This window comes from Chiloscyllium punctatum, chromosome 45 (assembly GCF_047496795.1).
Source record: "Chiloscyllium punctatum isolate Juve2018m chromosome 45, sChiPun1.3, whole genome shotgun sequence".
NCBI lineage: Eukaryota > Metazoa > Chordata > Chondrichthyes > Orectolobiformes > Hemiscylliidae > Chiloscyllium > Chiloscyllium punctatum.
In genome coordinates this window covers 51,702,295-51,723,039 of record NC_092783.1, presented here as the reverse complement: position 1 = coordinate 51,723,039, position 20,745 = coordinate 51,702,295, and the positions used below count along the sequence as shown (strand labels likewise).

At 40.1% G+C, this 20,745-nt stretch overlaps 1 protein-coding gene and 1 long non-coding RNA gene across 6 annotated transcripts in view; one reads left to right on the top strand and one right to left on the bottom strand.

Moving 5' to 3' along the window:
- LOC140467424 (uncharacterized) overlaps positions 1-13,587 on the top strand; it is a 41,004-nt gene extending 27,417 nt beyond the window's left edge. The window contains exons 1-3 of one of the 2 annotated variants that reach the window (XR_011955453.1): positions 109-436; positions 7,181-7,276; positions 12,469-13,587. This is a non-coding gene — a long non-coding RNA (uncharacterized lncRNA). Of the gene's footprint in view, positions 1-108; positions 437-7,180; positions 7,277-12,468 lie in introns of those variants that run through there. The other variant, XR_011955452.1, reaches the window with a different exon arrangement.
- The window catches only part of LOC140467420 (solute carrier family 41 member 1-like), a 66,883-nt gene continuing 59,684 nt past the window's right edge, over positions 13,547-20,745 (bottom strand). For all 4 annotated transcript variants that reach the window (XM_072563765.1, XM_072563763.1, XM_072563764.1 and 1 more), the window contains exons 10-11: positions 18,707-18,855; positions 13,547-17,447 (exon numbers count right to left, since the gene is read on the bottom strand). In XM_072563765.1, the coding sequence (XP_072419866.1) occupies positions 17,262-17,447; positions 18,707-18,855 (335 nt within the window). In that variant the 3' untranslated portion in view covers positions 13,547-17,261. The remainder of the gene's footprint in view (positions 17,448-18,706; positions 18,856-20,745) is intronic.

The window sequence follows — 20,745 nt, the reverse complement described above, 5'->3', positions numbered from 1 at the left end:
ATTGCACTCTGCCTGAATGAATGGCGTAGGAGAAAGTCAGGCGTGCAGATGGTGCAGATCAGATCGTGCAAAGCGAGCTGTTGGTTGCATTTGTTAGTTCCAGGTTTTTTTTTGCACCAGCTTCTCTTTGTTATCCCCTGTTTGAAGTGATTGCATAAACATATTGTGACTGAATGCCACTGGGGGGAAAAGTTACATCAGGCACATGAGCTAATCAAAAATCAAATTCCTAATCAGTAGTGGGAAGAATAGAAATCCCCTTGTAATCTCATCCTGCAATAGACAGGTGCACCTATGAGGCAAAGAAAACCTGCGGATGCTGGATTCCAAAGTAGACAGGCAGGAGGCCGGAAGAAGACAGCAATCAAGAAGAGTTACACCCTAACACCAACTTCTCCACCTGTCTGGCTTGCTGTGTTCTTCCAGCCTCCTACAGGTACATCCATGAAGCGTTAAGTTGCTTTCTATTTAAATATTATATTTGTCTGTGCATAACCATATGATTTCAGTGAATATGATCAGAGAAACACATAATAGCTGTGTTTCCTGTCTTCGCAATTATGAGTCCGGAAAGTACATCCTTGATACCTCGATTCATTAAGCCAAAGGAATGTCAGCATGCAATCCTTATGCGTCAGTGAACTTGTGGCAATAATTTTGTTTCCTTTTATCCTTTCCGAATTTGCTTCATGCATCTAGTTTCCAAACGTGTTTTCAAATCCCTCCATGCGGTTTAACTCATTACCTCCACAACCTTCTTAAACCTTACAATAATCTGAAAGCTCTGCACTTCAATTCTGGCATCCCTGAATTAAAACACTTTATCGTTGGCACGGTGCCTTCATTTATGAAGCCTCATGTTCTGGCATTATCTTCCTTAACCTCCCCACCTCACTATTCTGCTTTATAAAAACGTCTTTGTTTTTACGATTCATTCTCTTGTGGATCATGGCTACCACTGGCTGGCCAGTATTTATTGCCCATCCCTGATTACCTTTAAAAAGGTGGTGGTAAGCTGTTATCTTGAATCACTATAGTCCACATGCTGTAGATAGAGCCACAATGTTATTCTGGAAGGAATTCCAGGGTTTGACCCAGCAACAATGAAGGAAGGATGATATGTTTTCAAGTCAGGATCGTGAGTGGCTTGGAGGGGCACTTGCAACTGGTGGTCTTCCGATGTATCTCCTGCCCCCGTCCTGCTAGATGAAAGTGGGCATAGATTTGGAAAATGCTGTCCAAAGATTCTTGGTGAACTTCTGCAGTGTAACTTGTTGCTGAACATCAGTGGCAGATGTTTGTAGATATGATGTCCTGGATGGTGTCAAGCTTCTTGAGTATTGTTAGAGCTGCACCCATCCAGGCAAATGGGGAGTATTTCATCACACTCCTGACTAGTAGATGGTGCAGAGTCTTTGGGGAGTCAGGAGGTGAGTTACTTGCTGCAGTATTCCTTGCCTCTGACTTGATCTTATTGTCATTGTATTTATACAATTACAACAATTTAAAAAGCATTTGTATGGGTACGTGAAAAGGAAGTGTTTAGACGGATATGGGCCAAATGCTGGCAAGTGGGACTAGATTAATTTAGGATATCTGGTTGGCATGGATGGGTTGGACTGAAGGGTCTGTTATCGTGCTGTACAACTCTGCAACTCTTATATGGCTAGTCCAGTTGAGTTGCTGGTCAATCGCAACACAGACTGTTGTTAGTGGAAATTCAGTGATGGTAGTGTCATTGAATGTTAAGGGGTACTGTTTAGATGGTCTCTTATTGGAGGTGGTCATTGTCTGGTATTTGTGAGGCAAGAATGTTACTTACCACTTTTCAGCTCAAGTCAGGAGATTGTCTGGATTGCATATGAACATAGACTGCTTCAGTGTCTGAGGTCTCATGAATAGTGCGGAATATTGAGCAATCATCAGTGTACATCCCCACTTCTAACCTTATGAAGGAGTTTCTGGTATTGAGACTGGCTCTAATGCAACGATGGATTCATCAAGTTCCAAGAGATCAATAATGTTAGGGGACTCTCTAGTCCGAAGTGGCCAGCTGTGAAAAATCACAATGATGTGTTGCTTTCCTGGTGCCAGGATCAAGGATGTCTCCGAGAGAGTGCAGAATGTTCTCAAGGGGGTGAGGGGCCAGAAAGAGGTCATTGTCCACATTGGAACCAACGACATAGGAAGGGAAAAGGTTGAGATTCTGAAGGAAGATTACAGAGAGTTAGGTCAGAATTTAAAAAGGAGGTCCTCGAGAGTAGTAATATCTGGATTACTCCTGGTGTTACGAGCTAGTGAGGGCAGGAATAGGGGGATAGAGCAGATGAATGCATGACTGAGGAGCTGACGTATGGGGGAAGGATTCACGTTTTTGGATCATTGGAATCTCTTTTGGGTAGAAGTGACCTGTACAAGAAGGACGGATTGCACCTAAATTGGACAAATATACTGGCAGGGACAGAGATGCTCGGAAGGATTTTAACCAGTAAGCTGGGGGGTCCCAGGGAGATGATGAGGAAAGAGATCAATCTGAGATTGGTACAGTTGAGAACAGAAGTGAGTTAAACAGTCAGGCAGGCAGGGGCAAGGTAGGAACTAATAAATTAAACTGCATTTATTTCAATGCAAGGGGCCTAACAGGGAAAGCAGATGAACTCAGGGCATGGTTAGGAACATGGGACTGGGATATCATAGCAATTACAGAAATATGGGTCAGGGATGGGCAGGACTGGCAGCTTAATGTTCCAGGATACAAATGCTACAGGAAGGATAGAAAGGAGAGGAGGGGGAGTGGCGTTTTTGATAAGGGATAGCATTGCAACTGTGCTAAGGGAGGATATTCCCAGAAATACATCCAGGGAAGTTATTTGGGTGGAACTGAGAAATAAGAAAGGGATGATCACCTTATTGGGATTGAATTATAGACCCCCTAATAATCAGAGGGAAATTGAGAAACAAACTTGTGAGGAGATCTCAGCTATCTGTAAGAATAATATGGTGGTTATGGTGGGGGATTCTAACTTTCCACACATAGACTGGGACTGCCAAAGTGTTAAGGGTTTAGATGGAGAGGAATATGTTTAGTGTGTACAAGAAAATTTTCAGATTCGGTATGTGGATGTACCTATGAGAGAAGATGCAAAACTTGACCTACTCTTGGGAAATAAGGCAGGGCAGGTGACTGAGGTGTCAGTGGGGGAGCACTTTGGGGCCAGCGACCATAGTTCTATTAGATTTAAAATAATGATGGAAAAGGATAGACCAGATCTAAAAGTTGAAGTTCTAAATTGGAGAAAGGCCAATTTTGACAGGATTAGACAAGAACCTTTGAAAGCTGATTGGAGGCAGATGTTTGCAGGTAAAGGGATGGCTGGAAAATGGGAAGCTTCAGAAATGAGATAATGAGAATCCAGAAAAAGTATATTCCTGTCAGGGCGAAAGGAAAAGCTGATAGGTATAGGGAATGCTGGATGACTAAAGAAATTGAGAGTTTGGTTCAGAAAAAGAAGGAAGCATACATCAGGGATAGACAAGATAGATCGAGTGAATCCTGAGAAGAGTATAAAGGCAGTAGGAGTATACTTAAGAGGGAAATCAGGAGGGCAAGACGGGGACATGAGATAGCGTTAGCAAATACAATTAAGAAGAATCCAAAGGGTTTTTACAAATACATTGAGGACAAATGAGTAACTAGGGAGAGAATAGGGCCCCTGAAAGATCAGCAAGGCGGCCTTTGTGTGGAGCCGCAGAAGAATGGGGGAAGATACTACATGAGTATTTTGCATCAGTATTTACTGTGGAAAAGGATATGGAAGATATAGACTGTAGGGAAATAGATGGTGACATTTTGCAAAATGTCCATATTACAGAGGAGGACGTGCTGGATGACTTGAAAGCATAAAAGTGGATAAATCCCCAGGACCTGATCAGGTGTACCCTAGAACTCTGTGGGAAGCTAGAGAAGTGATTGCGGAGCCTCTTGCTGAGATATTTGTATCATCGATAGTCACAGGTGAGGTGCCAGAAGACTGGAGGTTGGCTATCATGGTGCCACTGTTTAAGAAGGGTAGTAAGGATAAGCCAGGGAACTATAGACCAGTGAGCCTGACATCAATAGTGGGCAAGTTGTTGGAGGGACCCATGAAGGACAGGATGTACATGTATTTGGAAAGGCCAGGACTGATTAGAGATAGTCAACATGGCTTTGTGTGTGGGAAATCATGTCTCACAAACTTGATTGAGTTTTTTGAAGAAGTAACAAAGCGGACTGATGAGGGCAGAGTGGCAGATGTGATCTATATGTACTTCAGTAAGGCGTTCGACAAGGCTCCCATGGGAGACTGGTTACCAACATTAGATCTCACAGAATACAGGAAGAACTAGCCATGTAGATACAGTACGGGCTCAAAGGTGGAAGACAGAGGGTGGTGGTGGAGGGTTGTTTTTCAGAATGGAGGCCTGTGCCACAAGGATATGTGCTGTGTCCTCGACTTTTTGACGTTTATGTAAATGATTTGGATGCGAGCATAAGAGATATGGTTAGTAAGTTTGCAGGTGAACCAAAATTGGAGGTGTAGTGGAGAGCGAAGAGGGTTACTTCAGATTACAACAGGATCTTGACCAGATGGGCCAATGGGCTGAGAAGTGGCTGATGGAGTTTAATTCAGATAAATGCGAGGTGCTGAATTTTGGGAAAGCAACCCTTAGCAAGACTTTTACACTTAATGGTAAGGTCCTAGGAAGTGTTGCTGAACAAAGAGACCTTGGAGTGCAGCTTCATAGCTTCTTGAAAGTGGAGTCGCAGGTAGATAGGATAGTGAAGGTGGCGTTTGGTATGCTTTCTTTTATTGGTCAGAGTATTGAATACAGGAGTTGGGATGTCATGTTGCGGCTGTACAGGTCATTGGTTAGGCCACTGTTGGAATATTGCATGCACTTCTGGTCTCCTACCTATCGAAAAGATGTTGTGAAGCTTGAAAGGGTTCAGAAAAGATTTACAAGGATGTTGTCTGGGTTGGAGGATTTGAGCTATAAGGAGAGGCTGAACAGGCTGGGGCTGTTTTCCCTAGAGCGTAGGAGGTTGAGGGGTGACCTTATAGAGGTTTACAAAATTATGAAGAGCATGGATAGGGTAAATAGGCAAAGTCTTTTCCCTGGAGTCGGAGAGTTCAGAACGAGAGGACATAGGTTTAGGGTGAGAGGAGAAAGTTAATAAAGAGACCTAAGGGGCAACTTTTTCACGCAGAGGGTGGTACGTGTATGGAATGAGCTTCCAGAGGATGTGGTGGAGACTGGTACAATTGCAACATTTAAAAGGCAATTGGATGGGTATATGAATAGGAAGGGTTTGGAGGGATATGGGCCAAGTGCTGGCAGGTGGGACAAAATTGGGTTGGAATATCTGATCGGCATGGACGGGTTGGGTCAAAGGGTCTGTTTCCATGCTGTACATCTCTTTGAATCTATGGCCCTGTCACTCTCACCTCTGGAATTCAGCCTTAACAGTAATGCATCTGCTCCTACGTTAAATTTGTAAAATATTTTTTGGCAACTTCAGAGTGGAAAGATGCCTGACCCCAATGGCTTGCCCAGTGAGTTTTATAAAGAATTTATAAACATACTGTTAGGGCCGATGCTAGACATGTACAGCTATGCATATCGTCGGGATTGCCTCCTGCCATCTTTGAGAGAGGCTAATATCTCTCTTAGCCTCAAGAAAGGGAAGACCCTGGAAGACTGTGCTTCTTACAGACACATCTCGCTTTTAAAATCTGATTTTAAAATTTTATCGAAGACTCTGGCTTTGAGGTTGAAAAGGGTGTTGCCCTCTATTGTTAAGGAGGTTCAGACAGGCTTTATAAAGGGTCACAGATCTTCTAAAAATGTTAGGAGACTGCTTAACATGATTGAAGTGTGCTAGCAACAGGTTGGTGGTATCTTTGGATCCAGAGAAGGCATTTGACCGAGTGGCCATATCTTTTTTATATCCTGGAGTGGTTTGGCCTGGGTGAAGTGTTTACTAAATGGGTAAGGGTCCTTTATAGTGATCCTCAAGCGGTAGTTCTCACTAATGGTATAAGGTCTGATAGTTTTAACATCGGTCAGGGCAGACAGCAAGGCTGTCCCCCCTCATCTTTGCTCTTCACATTGGCGATTGAGACACTGGTAGAGGTCATTCGTGGGGACCCTAATATAGCTGCCCCAAAAGTAGCGTCGAAGTTGCATGAGATCACATTAAATGAGAATGATGTTTTAATTTTTCTTTCGAACCCGGCAGTTTCGGTGCCTTATTTGATACAATGTGTTAATTCATTTGGCTTTTTCTCAGGTTACAAGATCAACTTTTCAAAATTTGAGGCTATGCCTATGGGGAGTCTTAGGAGAATACTAGATGGTGAAGGTGGCTTCCCCTTTAAGTGGGCACAGGGAGGCTTTTTTTATTTGGGGCTCTCTGTTACCCTTAGTTTTGATCAGTTATTCAAGGCTATTTTTGTTCATTTGTTTGACAAGATTAAACAAGACCTTCAAAGATGGGGGCGGGGGTGGTCCTGGCAATATCAGGACTAGGTCGAGTTGCTCTTATTAAAATGAATGTTCTTCTTTGCTTATTATACCCTCTGCAGATGCTTCCCTCTCTTTTTCCTAGACAAATGTTTCAGAAATTAAATGGTTGGTTTAGTTCTTTTATTTGGTGCCGTAAGTGGCCTCTTATCAAGCTTACGAAATTGCAAATGCCCCAAGGTTTGGGAGGAGTGAATCTCCTGGATGTCAGAAGATATCAATTGAGCTCCATTTTATCTTTTGTGAGTGATTGGGCCTGTGAGGACTTGGCGCGATATGGTTGGACATTGAGGCTTCCCAAGCGAAGTGTCCTCTTATTAACCTGTTGTTTCTGGACAAAATGAGGATAGTTGCAGAACCTTGCCACAATCCAATAGTTATTAACACTGTCAAAGCGTGGAGGGCAATGAGACAGGTGGAGGGTAATATGTCTAAAACATCTTTCCATATTCCCACAGTTGGTATGCCAGGGACAATGGATCCTGGGATGAAGTCCTGGGCGGATAGGGGAGTGTCTTGTTTGGGTGATCTGTTTGAAGATGAAACATTAATGTCATTTGATCAAATAACTTGTAAGTATGGATTATTGAGCAGGGACCTCTTCTGTTTTTTTCAGATCAGAGATTTTATCCGAAAAGAGACTACGCTTCTGACTGAGTGTTATAGATCTGTTGCAGAAAAGAGGGTGCTGCAGGCTAAGAGCACACTTTCAGTGAGTACTCTATCATTTGTTACGGGGAGGTTCCTCGGGTGACGTCGAGCGGATTATGGGAGGTCTGGGAGAGAGAGTCAGGGGTAGAGATCACTCCAGAAACTTTGGAGGACATCTGTGAGAGTGCGAGGAAGATTTCGATCTGTAATAGGACCCAAGCAATGCAGTTAAAGATTCCTCATAGGGCACATCTGGCCCCAGATCATCTTGCAAAATTTAAGCAGGGTGCATCTTCAATGTGCCCCAAATGTAAAATAAATACAGATACAGTCACTCATTGTTTATGGTCCTGCCATAGGCTCTGTACATACTGGAGCGCTGTGGCAGGAAGAGTGGAGAGGGTTTTGGGGACCAAAGTCAGGGTAGACCTGCTTTCTCTTCTCCAAGGTTTGCCGAATTTACCTCCCTTAGATGTACATGGGATAAAACATTTTAGCATCCTCACTTTTTGTGAGGGAGAACATTCTGATGTGCTGGGTGTCTGAGCACCCCCCCGGGTCTGTCGGGATGGCATAAGTTAGCCTTGGAACACATTCCTTTGGACTTTCTTACAAATACGGTGCACCAGAAAACAGACAATTTTTATAAGACATGGCAACCCTTTTTGAGTTATTTGGAAGCAGATCTGTCCGCCATTTTATTAGCCATGATAGTTTGGTTTAATAAACCTAATGCCCTGAGAGGAAGAATTTGAAGCAAATGTGAGCTTAATAATTGTTGCTTTTGAAGGTGAGACCTGAAGTCTTGTTACGCTGAGCGGTGTTATTTATTTGCTTATTCATTTATTGGTGTGTAATGTGTGTAGTTGTGAGTTCTTTTGTAGAGTAGTAGGTTTATTGTTTTTTATTGTTTTTGTTGTTATAATGTTATATTTTCATATTTTTGTAAATTTATAATTTTTCAATAAAATATTTTTTAAAAACTTGTGATATATTTTTGATAACACTATTATAAAGCACTTTGGATCGTTTTTTAATTTTAAAGGTAATACATAAATTACTTTTTTTTAACCCTATTAAACCCTCTCATTCTAAAAGATGTCCATCTGGTCACCTCTTAGCCTTCTTTCCTGTAGAAAAGAAAATTCCAATCTAATCAGCTTTTCTGATAGGTGTATTCTTTTAGTTTAAGTCATCTAAAATACGAAGGAGCAGCGCTTCGAAAGCTAGTGCTTCCAAATAAACCTGTTGGACGATAACTTGGTGTTGTGTGATTTTTAACTTTGTCCAACCCAGTCCGACACCGGCATTTCCAAATCAATCATTTATAACTTCAAGTTTAATTTATATTTCTATATTGTGTGTTATAAGGAGTCATGGCTTCAGTTTCAATTTTGATTTGGTTGGAATGGCACTAGGGTGTCTGAAATTTGTTGATGTAGGCATTTTTAATGAGAGTATATAGCCCTGGAGTGGAGCTTGAGGTGAAAAGTAGTATATTACGAAAAATGGTCAGAAAAGAAAAACACAGCAGTTGCCAAGCGTCAAGAATCAATTATCACAGAAAGACACAGAATCTGGAAAAGAAAAAGTGAGGACTGCAGGTGCTGGAGATCAAAGTCAAAACGTCTGGTGCTGGAGAAGCACAGCTGGTCAGGCAGCATCTGAGGAGCACAGAATCAATGTTTTGGGGTTGGGGAGTGGTGATGGAAGTGGGCTGAGAAATAAATAGGAGGGGATGGGGCTGGGGGAAGGTAGCTTGGAAGGCGATAGGTAGATCCAGGTGGGAGATGTGTACAAGACAATTTTCTGATTCAGTATGTGGATGTACCTACTAGAGAAGGTGCAAAACTTGACCTACTCTTGGGAAATAAGGCAGGGCAGGCGACTGAGGTGTCAGTGGGGGAGCACTTTGGGGCCAGTGACCATAATTCTATTCATTTTAAAATAGTGATGGAAAAGGATAGACCAGATCTAAAAGTTGAAGTTCTAAATTGGAGAAAGGCCAATTTTGACGGGATTAGGCAAGAACCTTCGAAAACTGATTGGAGGCAGATGTTCGCAGGTAAAGGGACGGCTGGAAAATGGGAAGCCTTCAGAAATGAGATAACAAGAATCCAGAGAAAGTATATTCCTGTCAGGGTGAATGGGAAGGCTGATAGGTATATGGAATGCTGGATGACTAAAGAAATTGAGGGTTTGCTTCAGAAAAAGGAGGAAGCATATGTCAGGCATAGACAGGATAGATAGGGTGAATCCTGAGAATAAAGGCAGTAGGAGTATACTTAAGAGGGAAATCAGGAGGGCAAGACGGGGACATGAGATAGCGTTGGCAACTACAATTAAGGAGAATCCAAAGGGTTTTTATAAATATATTAAGGACAAAAGGGTAACTAGGAAGAGAATAGGGCCCTTCAAAGATCAGCAAGGCAGCCTATGTGTGGAGCCACAGAAAATGGGGGAGATACTAAATTAATATTTTGCATCAGTATTTACTGTGGAAAAGGATATGGAAGATATAGACTGTAGGGAAATAGATGGTGATATCCAGATTACAGAGGAGGAAGTGCTGGATGCCTTGAAACGGTTAAAAGTGGATAAATCCCCAGGACTTGATCAAATGTACCCAAGAGCTCTGTGGGAAGCTAGAGAAGTGATTGCTGGGCCTCTTGCTGAGATATTTGTATCATCGATAGTCACAGGTGAGGCGCCAAAAGACTGGAGGTTGGCAAATGTGGTACCACTGTTTAAGAAGGGCAGTAAAGACAAGCCAGGGAACTATAGACCGGTGAGGCCTTTGACCAGTGGAGTGCCACAAGGATCGGTGCTGGGCCCTCTACATTTTGTCATTTACATAAATGATTTGTTTGCGAGCATAATAGGTACAGTTAGTAAGTTTGCAGATGACACCAAAATTGGAGGTGTAGTGGCAAAGTGGGTTACCTCAGATTACAACAGGATCTGGACCAGCTGGGCCAATGGGCTGAGAAGTGGCAGATGGAGTTTAATTCGGATAAATGCGAGGTGCTGCATTTTGGGAAAGCAATCTTAGCAGGACTTATACACTTAATGGTAAGGTCGTAGGGAATGTTGCTGAACAAAGAGACCTTGGAGTGCAGGTTCATAGCTCCTTGAAAGTGGAGTCACAGGTAGATAGGATAGTAAAGAAGGCGTTTGGTATGCTTTCCTTTATTGGTCAGAGTATTGAGTACAGGAGTTGGGAGGTCATGTTGCGGCTGTACAGGACATTGGTTAGGCCACTGTTGGAATATTGCGTACAATTCTGGTCTCCTTCCTATTGGAAAGATGTTGTGAAATTTGAAAGGGTTCAGAAAAGATTTACAAGGATGTTGCCAGGGTTGGAGGATCTGAGCTACGGGGAGAGGCTGAACAGGATGGGGCTATTTTCCCTGGAGCGTCAGAGGCGGAGGGGTGACCTTATAGAGGTTTACAAAATTATAAGGGGCATGGATAGGATAAGTAGACAAAGTCTTTTCCCTGGGGTGGGGGAGCTCAGAACTAGAGGGCATAGATTTAGGGTGAGAGGGGAAAAGTATAAAAGAGACCTAAGGGGCAACTTTTTCACGCAGAGGGTGGTATGTGTATGGAATGAGCTGCCAGAGGATGTGATGGAGGCTAGTACAATTGCAACATTTAAGATGCATTTGGATAGGTATATGAATAGGAAGGGTTTGGAGGTTTGAAGGGCTGGCAGGTGGGACTAGATTGAGTTGGGATATCTGGTCGGCATGGACGGGTTGGACCGAAGGGTCTGTTTCCATGCTGTACATCTCTATGACTCTATGACGGTGACAAGTCAGAGCAGAGGGTGGAATGGATGGGTGGGAAGGATGATGGACAGGTAGAACTGTTCAATAGGATGGTGCTGAGTTGGAGGGTCAGAGGCTGATAGCGAAGTTTGGTACCCATGGCCTCAACCGGGACTTTGAGTTCATGTCACACTGCAGGTGACTCCACTGCACTACACACACTCTCTCTCTCTGACACACACACACAAACTCCTACAGACCCCTCTCAAAATGCTCTCAGACTTCCATACACACGCAACCTCTCACAGATCTTTACCCCTTTACACTCACACACCTTCACCACTCCTCTTCCCCCCACCCCCCCACACATACACACGCATAAGTTTGTGGGGTGAACTTGTACTTGCAGAATTGCATTTTATTTTGCTCAAAAACTGAATGAATTCATATAAGATTCTGTAAAATCCCTTTTTTAGAAATAGAATCAGTCCGAATGTTGGGGCAGACAGCCTCACACAGAGCACCTCACACCTTCAATGCATTATCTGAGCTGACATGGCACCTATTGTTAAAGTTCACTTAAAACTATAACTTTATAAAAAGCTCTGGAATTTGGATATGAAAGAACTGAATGAAACATGGTCATTCTAAAAGATGAGAGACTTAACAAACGATCCATGTCTTTTTCAAGATATAATTTCAGTTACATCAGTAAACTTTTGCTATAAATTCTCTGTCTTACAATTTTATTCTCCACAACCACTTGATGAAAGAGCAGCGCTCAAAAAGCTAGTGCTTCCACATAAACCTGTTGGACTAAAACCTGATGTTGTGTGATTGTTAACCTCTAAGTTTTTCAACCTTCTCTTGAAATCAGCCAATGGCCTCACCCTTTCTCTTCTCCTGTAATTTCCTGGCCTACGGTTCTATGACGTACAAAGCTCTGTCATTCTCACCTCTTGAACACCCAACTCTCCATTTCTCTAGCTTTATGAAACTCAAGTGTACTTCTGACCAAAGGTTTGATCATCCAACCTGATGTAGCTCAGTGTCGAATGTGTAATGACCCTATGAATTATCATACACCATGTAATGTTAAAGGGTTTGCTGGGGGTTAGCTCTATTTGTTGGCCCAAAATTCTTTATTTTGCATGTTCCCCTATTTTACTACGGAACAATTTTCACCATTCATTTAGCTGAATTATTCTGACAGTATTTTGCATGTTTCCAAAAATCCATTCAGTAGGAAATAAATCACTTTTTTAATTCTTTTGCTATTTACCAGACTTTTCTGAAACTTGCATCCTTGAATGGTGAGGACCCATTGTAAATGTATACTGGCAGTTTTTAATAGAACGATGTTAATGTTTAGAAATTCTGTTTCCTCCTGTCCCATTTCAGATTTTTAAAAAAAGCTCAACCAAGTGTTAACTTTAGATTTCATATGTCATTTATTTTCAAGACATTATTTTTGTTCCCACAGGATCTGAGCATCTTGCTGATCCAGTATTTATTGCTCATCCCTCGTTGCCTTGAGAAGATGGTGACAAGCTTCCTTCTTGAATCACTGCAGTCCATATGCTGTAGGTAGACCCACAATGCTATTAGGGAGAGAATTCCAGGATGTGATATTTACATTAAAAAACCAACAAAGATCATCTGGACAAAATTAGACATTATGATGCATTGTTCCACAGCACATTGGGACTCCTCAAAACCACTATGAAGATCTTCTGATTGGAATGGTTCTTATTGCTACATAGCAATCAGGACTCATTAATGAACTTGTGCTTTTTGTAAATTATTTACCGTGCCCATCTGTTTAGTGAGACAGACTGAAAAGAGTAACTCCAATATGTAGAGCTGATCTCCAAAACAAATCTGTGCAATCAGTTTTATTCACATGTTGTATTTCAACCTCCTTGAAATTGTAGTTTATGATTAGCAAACCTAGCGGCTTTCTCCCACTGTTGAAATCGTATTCCTACCAGTGTCTGCTTTTTGTTTTGTGTTTCCATCCCACCCCACCCCACCAGTAATACTGATGAGTTTTCCAAAACAACATAAGCAATTTCCCCACTGGCATAAGTTGGATACTTGTTGCCTAGTGCAGCATTAACCTTTAAAAACCAGAATGCCTATATTCAATATCTGATCTATGCTAACTCAATCCTGCTAGCAAGAAGGATGCTGCAAAAAGATTTCAGCCAGGTTTCAGTACATGATTACCCTCCATTGAGTCTTGCTGGAAGATGCATATTGTTGGACAGCAATAGAATACTTTCTAATACACATCATTTTAAAAAGAGATGCGGGAAATTGCAAGGTAAAAGAAACGTCATGAATTCCAACATACATCTCCACAAAAATCTTGGAAACCTAAAACAAGTTATGCTTGGACTGCCAAGGGATGACACAAAATACACTGGAGTGATTTACACATTGTGATTTCTGATGCCAGACACTCCAGAAGTTACTGGAGTAATTGTTAAGTGTCTAGGTAGCACACTCAAAAGTAGCAGAGGAAAATAAAAGGCAAAGATTAAAATAAAAGCAGTTCATCATTGTATGACATTTTATTTTATCAAATACAGACTCCCAAAACATTCACAACATCTTGGCAATTTAGAATATAAATATTAATTTTGGATATACTGTGCAGGAAACTGGCTCAGAACACTGAGCACAACAGGGCTGGATCTGGAAGAAATTCCATTCACAGTACAAGAATAAAATTAGGACAAAACAAATGCAGTTTGCTCTCAGTACAAATATTCTGATTCGGTCACACTTTTACAGATTACATCCCACAGAAGAAGAGTGACAAGAGCACAGACAATAAAACAGAACACGTAACAAACTCTGATAACAAAACGTAACTTGTTTCCCTGTGGGGGGTTAGTTTTAAGACTGACTCAATGATTGCACTGAATACACTTTTTTTGTCGGTCTAATTGACCGGAACAGCAGTGGCAAACCAGCAGATTCAGCGCAATTGTCCTGATTTTCTTCATCCTGGATTAATCAGCTGTCACCATCGAACAGAAGAATCACAGAATTAAGTTGGCGATTTTCTCTTGTTTAAACACAGCCGTTTAAAAAAATAGGAAAGCCTAAGAATTTTAAAATGTATCCTGGTCTTGCAAAAATACAACTAAATCCTCCATTTGTCCATTTCATACAGCATGCACAATCATTCATTGTATAGATGCAATTCTTTCAAAAAGATTTAACAATTGTTAATATACTTATATACTGTTAGCATTCCTCAGTATAATTGCTTATTGGGGAAACCGAAGCCCAGGGACATACTTCTTGAGACGTTTTGTACCAAAGAAAAGCATTTGAGTTTACCAGAAAACACGTAATTTCTTTGAGAAAATGGGAAGATAACCATCATGATTTAATGTATTCTTTCTAAAAAGCAATAGGGTCCAGATTACTCAGGAACTGTGGATAATATAAAACAACTTCATCGAATGGACATTCTAGATTCTAAGTTCCATGACTTTGTGTGTAGCAATAATTAAGAGTCATCTGATATTTTCCTCAAAAAGATGGACTGCAACGAGATTGATCTCCAAACAATTCATGCATTGTGGTTTTCAGGTAGGTTGGAATAATTCTCAGTCAACTAGATCTGAGGCACACACAGCTCCACGAGTCTATTTACACCAACATTCAGCACAGGCATCTTTGGCTTATGCATATATATGCATTCACACATCAATAAGGCTATTCACAGTAAGGATTTTAATGACATTATATAAAGTATTTTAACATTAAATTGGATTAACTTGGATCAATTTTAATTGGGGGTGACTTTAACGTAATTACATGGAAACTGTGGTGTGATTTTGGGTAAAGATTTACAAATCTTTAAACATTTTAAAAGCTTAAGCACAATATCTTGGAAGCAGTCTAGGTTTTGGTTTCAGACCCACCAGGAAGGGAAACTCTAGCAGTGGAAGTGGCTAAAGGAGATAGCGGGCAGGGGGGTGGGGGAAATCACACCCTGCGCATTCAAGTGCACATCAACAGAGGACAAAAAAATTGCTGGGGTCACTGACGAGATCAGTACTAAACCATTCTACTATCTTGATCAAAATAATCAAACAAAAGATCTATAAACAGCACTGTCAAAAAGCAAGGACAAGGAAGAGGGGAGAAAAGTTATGGAACTTAAGACTATATTTCAGACTCCAGGGGCTAGTCCACAAAATTATTAATATCCTTTATAAAAACCTAATGATGTGGAAGGAAAAAGTGCAATGTTTAAAAAGAAAGGGATGCATTAGAGATCCTCTCTGACAGTTCCATTAAGCAACAATGGTATAGCAGACACTGAGATGCACAAGCTTTTCAGACTTTTATGTCTTTATCAAAACATTTTTTTTGGCTCAGCTGGACTACCAGCTGAGTTAACAATGGACCCAATACGTACATGGAGTTAAGACTGATATAGCTGAGATTTTGAACTATTAAAAGCAACATTGTGGGAATTGGGTGGGGCGCGTGCATTTTGGCTGTGTGACCAACATACCTACAAAGAGTCTTTGGGTTGTGAACTGTTCCATTTTTGAGGCTGTTTGCAAGTTGATTTGTACTCAAGTCAGAACAGAATGCAGGCCAATATAAAATAGCCATCTGTAAGCATGCAGAAACATATGTGTATCAGATCTTTAAAATTACACCTCTGTATGGTATTTCCTTCACAAGTATAAGTATTCGTAAGTTGAGGACCTCCCTAATTGCAACAAACTCGGTCCTGATCCACTGAATGACTGCTTTGTGTTTTCTTTTTTCAAAAATGTTACAGAAAGAGTGTGTGACAATGGGTCCTTGATTAGGCCCAAGGCAGGTAAGATTAATTATTGAGTCAGTAAAGTGGCCTATCATTTTATTTAAAATGAAAGGCCTCTGAGATCAATTGTGAACTCATGAGCACAATAGAAATTAAATAATTCAATCAATAGAAATGCTGTATGACATGACTGTCATTAAAAGCAGCTACTGTGATAACAGCACAATTCTCTTCAGAATTACCAGTGAAAACTCTGCCTTCAGAGTCAGAGAAATAGGCATGTTAACATTATGCTGGCACTTATTGGTTTAATTTATCAATCGTCAAAATAATTTTACAATAAAAAAAAATGTAACATCGTAAAATTCAATGTTTTATATCAGAACCTACAATTCAACACATTGGGTGATGGGGTGTGTATTGTTATTTTGATGATAAAGGAAGTCAAAACATTTTGCAACTGTACATTACAGCTTAACTCATTTCAGTCAACTGTGTTTTCTCTCCCCAAAATCCTGGGCCTGGGTTAACCAGCCAGCTGCAGCTGGTTATTTTCTGCTTTTGCATCAATGGGTTGGGTGCCTTTAAAAAGACACAAACTTTATGCTGAACCACGTAAAGCCAGAACAAAAGTGATTATAATCATTTGGGGAGTTCCCCATCCACCCTAACACTAGGTCCACACTGGGCAACTGGTCAGATGTGGATTTGAGGGAAATAATTTATCAGGAGCACCAAATTGATTCGAAGTGTTGCCTGCTTCAGACCTGGCAGTTTCTAACAAACAGACAAGGAAAATGTATATATACATGCACATTATATATACATAACATTATATATAGCTTATATATAATATACTATATTGTATATAACACATGTTATATATTTTATATTATATTATATATATTATATATAAATAAATAAGCTAGATACATTAGAGACTTCTTCCACATCCAGCAATGTAGATGAAGTACAGTTGCACAATGCACCTGTGACATTGATCATGCTCAATGAATTCATAATTAGTCCTTTTTAAAAAAGTGTAAAATATACATCCCACCCTGTTATTCCAGAAAACCCCTTCATGGATGACCAACTGAGAAAACAGGATGTCTCAGGAAGATTGTTCTTTGCATTTAAGGATATACTTCTCAGTGTCTAATTAACAGTTTGCATCTCAGAGTACAAAAACAAATTAACCACCTTCATTTCGAATTAGCAGCTTTCAGTTCTGAAGTTAGTATCCAGTTTACCATATGTTGCTCTGCTGCAGAATCCAGTTAACACACAGGTGGGATTCCAACTTGATATCTCCTAATTAAGTAGTATTTATAGTCTATACAGGTATTTCCATTGGTTGCTGCACATGGGCTGTACATGATACAGTCTCCATTGCATAAAATCTCACTAAAGTCTCCTTCATTGAATTGCACTTGATGATTTTACTCCCTGTCTTATAAGGAACCTTCATTCTAGTCACCAACATCTGCATCTCGATCACCGATCAGCCAGAGAATGTGGAAGCTGAGTGCCAGGAACCCTGTTCCCAACAGGTCACCCAAAGCCGTCAAGTAAGGAATTGAGAAGTTGTCTGGATCCATTCCTCGTCCCCACATCCAATGAATCATCCAATCAGCAACATAGAGCAGAATTAGCACCTGTAATACAGTACAAAATCACAAATCCTGTACCATCAGACCATTATTGCTCAGAATTCCTTCAAAAAACACTTAAACATCTCAATTTTATTCATTTATTGGAAGCAGCCATTGCTGGCAAGGCCAGTATTCATCACCTGTTCCTAGATGCCCTCAAAAATGGTTGTGTTGAACTGCCTCCTTGAGTATAATTTGGGTGGGTTGCTCAGCCAAAGGGCAGTGAAGAGTCAGTCAAATGTCTTTAATTATGCTGTCACATGTTCACCAAACTGGACACAGAGGGAAGATTTCTTTTCAGGGCATCAATGAACAAGATGGGTTTTTAATATTATTACTGATGCTAGCTTTTTATTCCAGATTTTAATTAACTAATTTAGTTTAAATTCCCAGGGTACTACAGTTGGGTTTGAACTCATCCCCAGATCATTCATTCAGGTCTCTGGATTACTACTCTTGGAACAGAATGAGTATACTATCATATCCCTATTCCAGATGCATTGTGTTTACACAACATTTGACAACAAATGATATATATTTTTTAGAAGCCAGTCAAAAAAGGTAGTGATTGTTTCATTTTTGAGGGGAGATTGAACGTTTGGATTAATATTTACCTGAGCTACATATCAAGCATGTTGGAGGGAGGGACAAATATTTAGTCAATTTTCCTGGAGTGTCGAGGATAACTCATCAGCAAGAATTTTCTTCAGTGTTCCCATAAACAATGATAGCTGAGGACTGTCTACACAAATTAGATAATGATCAAAACACTAAATTGTAGAACATTGAGCTCATCTACTTTGATGCACATTTTATCGTAACGTCTAATATTCTCTTCTCAAGTACTGAATTTTCTTATTGAAGCCTAGTAACATCCTTGATTTTGTTTTGTCCCCCCTAACCAGTCACATGTGGTGTGCAGTCTGAGTTGTCTCCTTTCCTTAAGCATTTGGAATACCATGCTCTAAAAAATAAACGAGTAGAATTGGAGGCTAAAACATTGCCTCAAGTGAACTTCTCCCCTGGACAATGACCTTTATCTTTACTTGCAACCTGTATATGCACCTGTAAAACTGAGAACTCAAATCTATCAAATGCAAGAATTCACATTCTGATATTTGTTACGTCTCAGCTGGATCATGATTGGGTTCAGTTTTTAATAGTTTCTGGTGCTGATCAGAATAATTAAGCAGTATTTTTCAAAAGTCTGTAATCACTAAAACCCTAAAGCATAGTTTGAAACATTGAAATGAGATACATACTTGCAATAAAGCAGCCATCATGTAGAACGCTATAAATATTGGCGTTAGTGTTGTGTGTCCCCCCTGCATTGAGTTAATAGTGTATAGAAAGACAAGGTGTCCAGGGACAACTAGAAGGAACAAGACCCGAGCGGATCTGGAATTCAAATCTGTAAAAGAATAAACAAATAGAAAGTTGTTTTTACAGCCATCAGAAATGATTAAATACTACAGTTTTAATTCTGGACTCAAAACAAATCATAAATATCACAAAGAAATGCACAGAGATAAGGCTGGCCATACAGCAGGATTTGTAGTATATAGGGAGCTTCACTCTTTTTCTGACTGGCATCATTTCCAGTTAGGGAGCCCTTGATTTCATCTGGTCTTAAACAAGTGATGAAACGTTCTATCATTAACAGCTATCATTAATTCTTGGATATTCTTGTCTTAGAGTAGAGTAAAGGGAAAATTTCAGCATACGGTGTTTTTTGACCAGGCGTAAAATACAAAGTCCAAAATATTCACATTATTTGAAGCAAGAGAACACAATCGTGTCAAAAAGCCCACCTCCACATCACATACAGTCTCTTAAATAACTCAGAATTTTATTCACTTTCTAGAGGTTTTAAGGAACAATTTGCCCCATTATTAGCCATTATCACTTAAGGAATGCTACATGGCATCAATCCTAACTAGTAAACATACAAGTCCCTTGGTCCACCAAGTTCTGAACTTTTCACTTGAAACTGTGCTTGAAAATAAGCTCTTCTTATTTTAATTAGAGTGCTATTCATCCTAAGAAATGCTGTTCATCTAAAGGTTGAAAAATACAAGTTATTGTCAGCTTGCTTTGCAGGTGGTAGTTCATGTAATACGTGAAAACGGCCCTCACTCATTCCTATAGACACATCAAATCTTAAGTCCACTGAAGTAGCAACAATGTGGTATATAACAACTTGATAACCTGGATATGAAATCCTAATTGAGGTTGCCTGAAGAGGCTGGAGAGAGATACTTCCCACTGAACTGGAGTAACATGGGCTGTCCATCTTAATAGATCAATTTGACTCTGCCCCAAATGGACAAAAGCATTTAAAATGCTTTAAGCCTTTTCAACAAAATTTATATAACGCACATAAAGTTGAAAAGGAACCCACCAAAGCCCTATTGAACTAAATTGGATGCTAATTGGATTTCAAAAGGACTATGTGACACAGAAAGAATGTTATCTTTAAGTTTTGAGATCTTCAATGAAATTGAGTGATAAGCTTCTTGTGACCGGAGATGTGTAAGAAGCTTGAATAATTCCAGTTAAGCTTGTGTCCTCAGCACAGAGTGGCCGCTGTTCAGTCCCAATTGCTAGCCTAATACTCAGGGATGGCCGATGAGAAAGGTCACTGGCACAGCAGGAAACACAGTTCAGAGAGAGGTTTCCTCTGATCAGTATTATTTTCATTTTGGGAGGTCTTGATTTAAAATAGACTTAAATGGGTTACAAAATATTTTTTGCAATGCTGCACCAGACTGCCAACTTCATGTCATGACCTGGCTAGGGACCAGTAACTTTTATTTAAAAAAGACGACAAAGTATGTGATTTTAGGTACTTAAGAGATTAAATCTGCAAGATTCCAATTTTGTTCTTTTGAAAATTATTTCCAAAAACATAATTTTTATATACAGTACTAAATTCTTAATTTGTTCCTAGATTATTTTGTATTGGAGTAAAGTATAACTTTCACATTAGAAGATTGTGATGAAATATGTTTTTTTCCCTATCCATTTATATGGTCAGCCAGGAACCTGTGAATACGGTAATATTCAGAGAACTTGGTGTTTCAATATTATTTGCATTTGAGTTCCTATGCTAGTATACAAAATAATGGTGATTGAAAGAATAACTTGTCTACACATAAACTGGAAGAAAAATATATTTCACATGATTTAAATCACAAAGTGAGATTGCACTCTTTGGAAGTTAGAGCGTTGGTTACTTTGAGAGAGGTTTAGTGCATCTCTTATGTCACTGTTCATGACAGCTATTACATTTCCATGCAAG